The 12,167-nt window shown below is 35.7% G+C and overlaps 1 protein-coding gene across 2 annotated transcripts in view; it reads right to left on the bottom strand.

Moving 5' to 3' along the window:
* Positions 1-12,167, bottom strand: part of GABA-B-R1 (gamma-aminobutyric acid type B receptor subunit 1) — a 144,365-nt gene that overhangs the window by 32,231 nt on the left and 99,967 nt on the right. For both annotated transcript variants that reach the window (XM_076130423.1, XM_076130432.1), the window contains exons 4-6: positions 11,029-11,199; positions 6,712-6,928; positions 196-364 (exon numbers count right to left, since the gene is read on the bottom strand). In XM_076130423.1, coding sequence (XP_075986538.1) covers positions 196-364; positions 6,712-6,928; positions 11,029-11,199 — 557 coding nt within the window. The remainder of the gene's footprint in view (positions 1-195; positions 365-6,711; positions 6,929-11,028; positions 11,200-12,167) is intronic.

Raw genomic sequence — 12,167 nt, 5'->3', positions numbered from 1 at the left:
AAAATAACAAGATCGCAGAAATATTTCAGCGGAAATGGATTTGTTTTTTCTTGTAAAGTATGATCTGACAGGAGATAAATAAACGAATGGAATATTTTATTCATTCGTCATCCAGGTAAAGTGATATTAAAGTCTATTTTCGTTTGTACACGTAATGAAATACACGTGTACGTAATTTGTTTAAAATATACTCACCGAAAGTCTTCTGAAGTCATTCCGGAAATTGTTGTTTGGTTGGAGTTTTGATTCCACATGAGAGCCTCCGTAGTTAAATGACCCTCGGCCGCCTCCCGCATCTGTTCTGGGGTGCAGTCGATGCCTTCCTTTTCTAAGTTTGTTTCGAACCAATTGTCTTCGTACCAACCTAGGGAAATCAATTGTATTGAGTTAAAATATACTGGTACACTTCTACGTTTGGTTTAGAGTTTATTTTTGTCCACTTTGCAAATGTTTTTCAATAAAGTACCTTTTTTTACATAAGCTCGTAACGGAGACAAATTATTTATATTTGAGTTTTTCAAGCCTCAATCTATTCGTGCTCGTCTTTTACAAATTCGTAACCTTATTTGAAGTAGCTATTTTAATATTTGAACGCAAATACTGAAATAATTAAAACGTTTGGCTGAGAAAACCTGATCCCAGCGATCAAATAAAATGACGTCTTTTGGACGATGAAAATCAAATTTAAGAAGATTACGGACGCGGGGAAGTCTTTAAAGGCGGGGAAAGACATATTCCTTCCACAGCGGCAGTGATATTAGCGTATTCGTTTCACTTTGGTGACTTCGAAAAGTGTAATATTGTATTTTACGAGTAAATATAAAAATGTTTCAAAAATGTATTTCCCAGAAGAGTTCTACTGTAAAATGTACGAAACCTGTTATTTCTATCTATGTTGTACATGTCAATCTCATGTTTTATTTTGTATTTTTAAATTTTATTTTAGCGCAAGCTCCACAAATATTCCATTTCAGTTTAAGGTTTCAGTTTTGCTTTTGTGTTAACAAATACCAAGGGAAAATATAATTATAAAAAAAAAACAAAAGTAATATTGACGGATGTGTACAGAACTACATATTTCCAACGATTTAAATAACTGAATAATATTTTAGCATTATACTAAGGTTTATTGTCATGGTGGAAAGTGTGAAAATATGAATGACCAAATTACCATAATGCCAATTATTTATTCAAAGAATAAACGCGAAATTATTTCCCTTTATTTTGCGTTTACGGCGAGTCTCACCCTCGACCATTATTTATCCCCTTTCTCTATCCATTTCCTTTGTCCTGTTTGTTAGTAGAACCTGATGCGAACAAATGTGTGTTTGCTGTGTCGTCTCCGCTCTGCTTCGGGCTATGTATTCTCATGAAAGTTCCGCCGAAATGTTTTTTGAGTGGCAATATAACTTTTTCGTACTTTTTTCAAACATTCGAAATTAGGTTATGAAAGGCCTTCGCCGGTTCTAAATTTTGACACTTGCCCAAACTTTTGACCCGTGGAAGATTTTGTTTGTTTGTGTCTAATAAAGTTTTCAACCGTAATTTTTTTACGACGATTTATCTTTTGTGAGTGAATTTATGAATGTACTTTACATTCATCTAGCATTACTTGGGTACTTTATGTTAGAAATCTTTTCTGGAGAATAACACAAATATTCGATGTAATGTTTGTTCAGTACAACGTTTTTTGTTCATGTTTTAATATACAAATGAATGTAATTTTTCATTTTGAAATTATATTTTTCTTTAAGATTTCATCAAATAAAGCTGCTGAAGTTACACAGCCACAGTACATTGCAGGTTAGAAAACTTAAAAAAAAAATGTCGTGTCATAAATAAGCTATGCTTTATTGCAATTATTGAATAAAATGTCACTATTTCTTGTTTACTAAACACTTGACTTACACAAAACAAATAAACGTAGGAGATCCAAACCAACAGTTATTTCTAAGCCACTGCTTTTCCTATAACCCTTATTAACTCTTACGATTATGCAATACTGTATTTAATACCAGGTAAGGTAGGTAAACTTCTATAAACTAATTAACATAGTATGGAGGGTGCGATCCGGCGACCAATAATGCCATTATTTCCATAAGACCGTCTGTGGAGGCTTATAGGGGAGGTCGATGTTCAATTTCGGACGTTTACCGGTCGCCGATGAATCACGCAACCGTTAAAAGTCCCTTAGATTGCTAAATGACACATTATTTTTAATCAAGTTACGAAGGGGCTTGATTTTATAATTTATATTGGGTATGGGAAAATTGGAAGCTTGGGAAAGTTGATAATGTCTTATACAGTAAATTTAATGACTGTTTAAGAACGCCCAATATGTTCTGATAAAGTGGCTGCAACGAATGTTTGAAGAAATTACTTCATATACTTATAAAGTACTAGCTGACACGCGTTGTTTTTATTTAATACCGCGCATTTTCAAATTTATTCTCCTTTTACACCTTCTCTGAACTTCCACAAATAATTCAAGACCAAAATTAGCCAAAATCGGTCCAGCCGTCCACGAGTTTTAGCGAGACCAACGAACAGCAATTAATTTTTATCTATGATTTTCAGGTCACGAAACAAAGCCTTTTATTATTAAATCACTAAATTATCAAGACAAGTAAAGTTTTGTAATGAGAATAGTCTTTGATGTTAAAGTATGTTCGATTTAGTTACTGAACAACTCATTTATTATATCAAAGGAAGAGAGAAAGATCGTATAAATGAAATGTAATGAAGAGTTCGCAATTATTTTCTAGTTAATCAGATTGGATGTCTTATAATAAATTATAGCAATAAAATGTTTTGTGAACGTATTTCATATCAATTAAAAGCATTGCGATACAATATAATACAATTAAATTAATGAAATATTTTTAATATCTGAGTGTATTGAATGTAATGAAAAGTTCCGTAGATTCCCCCAGTACATATACGTAGTTGTAGCGCATGCATCCAATAGCCATTAGATGCAAACGTTCGCTTTAACTAGGTCTGTTCATCTCGTTTCGCTCAGTCAGGGGTCACCCCTCGCTGGGGGTTCGCACAGTGGCTTATTTTAGTCTAAAGTAAATATTGAATCGAAAGTGTGACTCGGCCTTTGTACAAAGATTTATGGCGCTAAATATGGTTGTCATAAAAATTTGCAAGTCAGAAAAAGCTCACATCTCCTTCAAGCCGGGAAACGTGTCGATTATTTTTATATGAAGTGATCTCTTAGTGGGCTATTTTATGCCGCAATAAACTTTTATTACGGAAGAGAAAAGATTCCCGGAGCCTATATTAAGGCCAACCGGACGTTGATAACCTGCCGAACTTGGGTTGACGTACCTTTGGCAGGACGCCAATAGCCCCGCCGCACAAGTGTGTACACTTATCTACCGAGACTCAAGAGTCCCACCTTCAACTAATTTGGACCACTGACTGCATTGTTCGCGATGAATGTACGTAAATACTTCTAACTCGAAATTGAACCGAATTATCATAACGCGGCACGCCCTCGTAATTAATGTGAGTACAATCCTACCGTGTAGGCGTGAATATGCCTAATTATACTGAATCAATGTGGGCACAGAGGAGGAATGTAAATGTACCTAAATTGGATACATTAATGAGAATTGATTCAAAAGACAATCACCGTTCGCAACAACCGTCACGACGGTCCTGCGGCTGACTCAGATTCATGAATACACAAATCGGAGCTTATTGCCGTTCCGTTTTCATTATTACGATTTTCAAGTCAATGTTCAAACCAGGTTAAAACAAAACACATTTTACAGGGGCCAGACGGTCGGCTCGGCGCCACAATATGCGTACCCATCGCCATCCCCTGGGCCGAGGGCTCGTGTGAATAATTTAAAATGAAACACATAAATTGACCAGAAACTGCCTTGCCCGGGAACAAACTTGGAAAGCTGTTAAAACAAACTTTTAAATCGAGTTGACATATTAGAGCGACTACGTTCGCCGAATTTTCGGCTTCAGGTCCACTTTAGATTTTTGTTTCAGAAAATAGCCCCTATTATAAATTCTGAGGGACTGAACTTTAACACCTTTTAACAATATTTTACGTGCGAACATTACCTTTTATGTCACGTCCTAAATTGTAACTTTTTACTACTTTAAAGGTTAACTGTCCTTGATTTAATCCAAACATAATATATTTTGTAACTGTACATTGAATAATAGAACCGAAATTGACATGAAAGTAGTGGGAGCTTTTATACTGAAATAAATATAAAAATAAGAATAAGAAATAAGATCACCATAGATAAAATATTTTATCATTGAAATTAGAATAGCGCTTTGTTTTACGTTATTCCCTTTAAAACACTGCTGATATTTCATAAGAATAACGACAGTGAATTTCTCCCGCCGTATCTGTTATACCCAAGCGTTACATTTTTATTAACTGTTTAAATATCTTACGCAGAGAAAGCAATTCTTTAAAAATATCTAGTTTCTTATTTTATGAGACTCGGGAGTGTCGTTAGCGACGTGGTCCTTCTCAGTTCCTCACTTTATCTGAGATTTTTTCTCACTTCCATTACTGTCGTACGCTGTGGTTTATCCCCGGGGATTCATTCGGGAAATTCATTAATAAATATCTCAGACGCAAAGAGTCATTTATAAGATAGAAAGAACTACACCGCAAAGTGAAAAGTTCGTGCCGCAGACGTTTGAGAAAGGTGGTGTAGTATATGTGAAACGACAGAGTAATAAAAAATATTTAACTAATGGGAATAAAGTATTGGTATTATGTGTTCGATTTACGACTTGAATATGAACGATTGAACACGAGTTGTCATCCATGTGCCATTGAGTAAGTTCACAAAACTGACACTTTTTTTTTTGTAATAAAATTTGAATAAAAAATTACTAAAACATATTTATCATCATTCCTTTTTCTGAAATAGAAAAGCTAATAAAGCTATAGTTAGTTTTTGAGTGAAATGTGAAATGGGCAATATAAATATTACATAACGTTGCTCAGAAGAAAACAGTCCATTTTCGTTATTACGTTTGGGGAAAGCGTCGTATTTCTTTTTATCCTTCTTCATAAACAATGTCTAAATGAGTTGTATCCGAGGATCGCGGAGTCGCTTCAGCGAGTGTTGCCACCCTTACAGCCCTTCGCAATATTCCTCACAATTTATAATGCTTATGACTTATGTGCGGTCATCGCTCATTTTAATGACGTGTTGCTTCAAATTTTATGTTGTGACGTGGGCTGTGTGCTATGTGAGCTGAGTTAATGAAGTACGTACCTACATTTCAAGTAATTCATTTACATGCTAAAAGCGCAGCCTGTTAATAAAATCACCGTAGTCATTATAAAAGCATTTTATCCATACTTCGTTCATCATGTGCAGTACGAGATTTTTTTGGTACAATAAATAAGCACGTTCAACTTAGCCAGATACTATGTTTCGACGGATTTTGAAACATTGTTACTGTACTACCAGCGCATAAAAGTTATGGTTTGCATAACTTTCACACGTTCAAACCACCGTATCTATGCCAAACGTGATCTGAATGTATTTTCCTAACAAACTACTGCTGCAACTGAAAATTTTGCAGCAAATAATTTCGTCAAAATATTGCTAACGAATGTAGTATCGGATCTTCATATAGCTATTTTTTAGAACTTTCTAACCACAAAGGCGTGACTTTTATTCACTTCTGCAAATTATACTTGTGACGTAAAAGAAGCAAAGTGAGGCAGATAAAATATATGCCCTGAACGAAATGTACGATACGATTACGTGGCACTTATTTCTCGCGTAATGCAAAACGTATTTTTTGTGAAGGCCAACATAAGCTATTTCCTGGAGAAGAATTATTGTGGCCCTATGGAACCCCTCACCAACCTCTTATAATGTAAAAATTCAATGAAAAAGTACGACTTTTATGTATAATTTTTAAATGGACGATTCTGAAAGTACCGGAATATCTCGTTTTCCATTGCTATTACACAATATTTATTGCTAGACTGGTGTGATAAACGGTTGCTATATTTTTGAAATATGGTTTAGTTTTATTGTCAAACAACATAAAATGCATATATCAAAGTTAAAAGAATTGAGTGATAAATATAGAAGCTCCACAAATAAATATTTTTTTTGCAACCGTATTTTAGTTCGATGTATATTCAGAATCTAAAGGGCCAAAATATTGCGATAAATATATCTTTATAATACATATTTGTTTATGTGACATGTATCAAGCCCATCATAGCTGTCGGTAAATATTAGGGAACGTCGAGTAGAGCGTTGTGCGTAGTAGTAAGTAATGTAATGTGATGTCGCTCAGACCGCGGTGCGACCACCGCTAACCGGCCCACTGTTTGCGTAGGCATTTTACAAAATTATAATAATGTCGAGCTACGTGTAGGTTCTCCCATGAAAAAGGATGATCTTCCGCTTATGTGTCAGTGCCCGGAGACCGGGGTTTTCGGATAATGTTATTTACGGTTTTACCTCCAAATAACTGAAATCCCCTTAAGGGTTTAGCGGGCAAATTTTATACAGTTTTCATATTTTGTTTGAACCTTTGCTTTATGTTTTAACAATACATTGTTTTTGTTTTAATTAGGTACTTTGTGTTTATATTAGAGGGAGTAATAGGCTCGGTAAATGTTTTGGAATAACATGCCAACCCTCGTTATTACGAAAATATTGTTATTTTTATTTGATCGTAACTTACCTATGAAAAACCAAACGTAGGATTTGCCGTATAAACGGTGTTTGTAGACTTCGCACAACACTCGGCGCGCTGCGACCACGTAAAACAAGCCGACGATGACACGGGCATCCTGTCTCCTCAAGTTCCGTACTGCATCAGCAGGGTCCGACAGAAATGACTGCCGGGTGACAATCTCAATTCCAGACTTCTTGCAGTGCGCCTCCAAATCTTCCACCGTCTAGCAAATGAAAAGAATCTCATGAATTATTTGTGACATTTTTAACTTACCGTATTTGAATCAACACAGAAAGACTTCTTAAGTAAGAGCTCTTTGAATATTGATTAGTTCTGTGAATGTATAGCGTGAATGCTTTTTGGGTGTTAATGATTCACTGTAAAACTCACACGTAGCGGGGTTTTAACCTACATTGGAAGTAAGACGTGCGTAAATAAATCACGACTTGGAAAAACCGCGCATGAACTAGGGACCAACTCAATAGCCTCATTTGAAAGAAAATTCAACTCGAACTGAATTTTCTTAACTTATCCAATCCTAAGTACCTGCTAAAGTGACTGTGGAATAAGTGTTTGTGTGTAAATTGAAACGTTTCAAGTGTATACCTTGAGCTCCGTATACATGGAGGGTAAATGAAAAATTCTTATTATGAGGATTTGGGGCGTCAGTATTTTTATATGCGTGAACTCTAGCGAAAATATTTCTTTACCGCGGTGAAAGCAAAACAGGAGCCAAGAACGCTTCAAACCCACTTATGCAGAAAAAACCGGGGCCGCTCTAATTACATTGAAACCAGCGTGAAAGGCCTGGCTCCATTCATTGCGGGCAACTATACTCTATACACACCCTTCGTTATGCTCGCGTGCGGTATATAAATACGCGTTTCCACCTGACAAAAACGCCCACTACATAGTTTCAATGCATAATTCTACTGTGCTACATAAAAATATCGCATTTCTACTATTATATTCTGAGCGCAGTCGTTAAACTTTTCAGCTCTATGTGAAGTGAAAGAAGTTAAAATGATTTATTTTAGGAAGAAACCCGTGTATTTTATTAAATGTCCACCTCTTTCTCTAAGAGGTATTAACGTAAAGCACCACTTAAATGAAAGCGAAAAAGGTGGACATTTCGTGAATTTTATTTAGATTAGCTTCGTGTTCCCGACGTTATTACGTCCATATTAATCGCGTCTCGATGTCTCCAACATTTATTTTGCATTAAAAGTATCTCAACTCTTAATTAATCTAACGAGATTGTGAATTAAGGCAATCAGAACTCTCTATCTGTTAATTTATTTTGCATTTGCATATCAGCCGGCCGCTTGTGTTAAGTAAGGAATGACGTAGAAATTACTCTTCTCAGTTCAATTGTCTGTCAACGATAGAGCTAAGGCGATAAATTCCAGCCTTTTAAAGCTTATTGACCCACAATTGGTTAACCGGTAATGTATACTATTTGAATGAAAATAGAAATCGAATTTTGCATTAATTAAATATGAATAACGATCAAATACATTCAGATCGAAACCTTATTCGCAAACATGCATTAAAAGTTAACAATCTGTAATTAGAATATCAGTTCCGTTCCCTACTATCTAGATTTATGTATGAGTATATTGGCATATATGAGGCAGGCACTTACCCAATCTATTTCGCGTTCATATCTCAAAAATGTCAACGGGAAAATTCTGCAATATTTTTGATGTAAGAGACGGTTTCGCAACCAACCGACAATGTTTTATTAACATGAAATGCATATGGCGGCCACAACTTCGCGAATAATTTTATGACTTGTGAAGTTTATTGTTGCAGCAGGCATAGTTCATAAAACCTTCTTCTTTATTCTTGTCTCTTATCGCAATCTAAATACAGCAGGCACCTTATATTAAGCTGTCTCCATAGGAAAATATCAACAAACTGAGTTATTTATTCCAAATGTCATTTTAATTTTAATATTTTCATAGAATAGACACAAAGATATACATAAAAGATTCAAATATAGAGGTAAAAAATCCGAGAACAAAGTTATTTTCCTTTAGATTCATAAATCTACATTTTGACTATGTATTATCTGGCTGTATTTTATAGTAGAGTCAGAAAAACAAAATCTGAATAAAGAGATAAAGATAAACACGTGCGGCTCAGAGATCTACTCATAAATATTCTCAATATAAATGTATCTCTTACAGAAAACACTTTCAGTCGACTTCACTCGGATTCGCTTATTCCTGCTTGCTACGTCCGCACCCCTGAATAAATACCGTTCCATCTATAAAAGTATTTGAAATGATACCGACGCAGTAGGATTTCGTAAATACTGCTAGCGATCTTATATTACACGGGGAAAAAGTCTTTTCGTATCATAGTATGTATGAACTTGTAATAAAATATTTTATCTACACAAAAAAACTCGATATTTGGGTACCTCACGAGCTCACTGAAAGAAACCTAATGAACCATGTACTTATTTGTGATTCTTGTAGCCAAATAGATTTTATAACAAGTTCATACATACTATAATGCGAAAAGATTTTTTCGCCGACCTATAATTTTTACTCTTTGAATTTCATATTGCTGTTAAAATTGGCCTAGAGCGGCATAGGACGGTAACGGACGTAGCATCGAGGTAAAAATGTCCAGATAGATCCATTTATCATGCAAGACGCATTGTAGTCCTGCCTCCCGAGGGAACGATTATTTTCTCTTTATAACCGTTGTGTGTTACAATATATGTTATGCGAGGGTTTAATGTGTCCGCCAATCTTATATGGGTGGTTAAAAGTACTGCTTATAGAAAATAACTGCCTTTTGAGTGGTTACAGTTTTGAATTAAATTGTGTAAACCATTTCTTTACTATAAAGTATTTAGAGACTAAATTAAATATTTCTACCGACGTACAGATCTTTTTTAGTATATTTATTACCTATTTGTAACCTCAAATTAAGCTACGTATTATGTGTGTTAATATCGTTTCTGTATTCGTACCTGTAATCTTATTATGGAGCTCCTAATGATGTCTTTATTCTCATAAATGTTACTCACGTACATTATATCAATACGTTCAAAGACAGCTTTCACTGAAGATTTCACATCAATCGGATAATCCGTTTTGTGAACCCCTAACAAACAGAATTACTTTTCTCTTTAGGCATACTGTATATTTTATTTGCTTTCACAATGTATTCTATTAACGTTATATTTTTATTCACACTCTCTCTGCGTCTTGTATCTTTTATATTTCTATAATCGTTTTTAAATCTTTATTTTATCATTATGTCTTGAAAGTGTGGATGTAGCGTTATCATTTTATTATTTCTCATGTTCGTGACAGACTCTAGTAGTAGAATAAGATAGCTTCGGTTACGACGTCTACAGAATTTTCACAATTTTGTAGCACTCGTACATTGCTACGTCGAATATTGCTTTTTCTATTGTCACAAGTAGTGCTCCATTTACTGGAATATCGATAGTTGGACCGCACCGCTTTCACAATTTTATTCTTTGACTCTCAACCGCGGGCGGTTTCTTTATACTGTCTTCTAAAAATGCAGACGCTTGTAAAGATCCGATAATTCGCCTCAGCGGTCCCCAATACGCAATGAAGTCAAATTCGACGATCCGCTGAAGGCCAATCACGAAGATCGTTTGTCAATCGGCAGACAAAGCGCTTAGCGTGTCATACTCCACTCGATGCCGATACGAACAACTGCCGATCGAACAATTTAAGTCACGCAAGCGGTTGGAACCGCCGACACGATATGGTACCCCCACGTAATCACTCGGCCCGATATCACTCGGTATTATCGCTGTGTTCAATGCTCCACAGGTTGAATTATCAAATGCTAATGTAATGTAAAGATAACACACGTAGCAGACGAAGACGCCGTTTATTTGTACAATAACATCAACATCGCCGTGCCGAATGTGTTTTCCTTTTGTGTTATCTATTTCGTCTAACTATCCTCGAAATAACACGAGCAATTGAAATCTATTATAGCGGTTGAGACTGTTCAAATTGGTAGCATAAATTTTAGTTTGCGTATAAAATAGAATCGTTTTATCAGGGGAGACAAGGCTGACGAGAAGCGAACCGGACCGGCTCTCGGCGGCCACAATTACTCTTCTATTTCTTACGTAAACTTTGTTAAACCTCTTTACGCTTGTTGAGCTGGACGGGAAGAAGCGAGGGTTTTAAGATTTTCAATAAGAAATTTCAAAACAGCTATTACAATAAAACAATGTTGGTTTTGCTAATGGATCTGCCAATACGCTAAGGGAAACTAATTTGTCTGGTGAAGTATGCTGAAAATGCCACTTACCGATATAAATACTTCTTCTGCTTGCTGCAATATGGCAATCCGGGACCAGCCGAACTTCTGCATGAGTTTGATACGCGTCGGGTTGTGAACTGTTGCCGAGGGATGCGTTCGGAATAAGGTCGGGAATCGAGCGCGGTCTGACAGTGCCGGCGATGATGCACCGTAGCATAGCTAGAACAAAAAGTTTAGTTCAGCTCTTTAGATTTCAGAACCTTAAACATAAACGGTTACTCTAAATTAGTTTTTTTTTTTGGTTTTTTGCATACCTATTTGTTTTTCTTACAAGAAAATCTGAAGCCTGAATCGTGTTTTTTGTGAAGATTTTCCTCTTCAATAAAAAAGTGTATTATATTAAGACCATACTTTATTCCATTTAATATTAATAAGTTTACACCCCATTTACAGTACTTTACGATTCCCATAGTGCCTTCACGTTTTACGTATACACAATTTCATAACCCACAAAATTGCCCGCACATCGAAATCGCGTGGATGTTTTAGCACGTGGGAGTGACAAAAATAAAATAAGACTTGGTATAATATTTGCGTATCTCTTCCGAAAAAATGTTTCTATTTTCACTGCCGGGAAAGCGATTGTCGCATGAGGCCCCTTTGCTAAAAGCTGTTTAGGTATAAAAAGTTAAAATAAATTCTTAATTAAGTCGGGAAATTCAGACAAAGACAGTAACAGTATAAACTTGGTTAGTTACTTTTTAAGCGTTTAACAATTTAATTAATGATCAGTCCACAAAAACAGCTAACTAAATACAGGCGTGACTAAACTCATTACCTATAAAAACGGTGTTCGCCTATTCAACCCCAATATTCACAAACGGCCCTTCGGATTCACTTGAACGCCATTAACCAATCAAAACACGTTATGGCGATGTTCCCAGGCTGACCCTTGTTGTGTGCACGACGGTTTTAATATCTTCCACTTGTTTTTTCTTTGAACTCAGGCATATTTTGGGCTGTTTTGTTTTAAAACTAGGTTCGCAGTCCAATGAAAGATAAAGGCTGAAATCTTACTTACATGTGGGCTATTGCAGCCAAATTTTCTGGCGGTATTCCAAAAGCTTTGTCTTCATAAAAAACACGTCTACTCTTTTTGTAATCATGAATCATGTGTCCAACAAAAC

This window comes from Anticarsia gemmatalis, chromosome 2 (genome assembly GCF_050436995.1).
Source record: "Anticarsia gemmatalis isolate Benzon Research Colony breed Stoneville strain chromosome 2, ilAntGemm2 primary, whole genome shotgun sequence".
Lineage (NCBI taxonomy): Eukaryota > Metazoa > Arthropoda > Insecta > Lepidoptera > Erebidae > Anticarsia > Anticarsia gemmatalis.
This window is presented reverse-complemented; position numbering and strand designations above follow the sequence as displayed.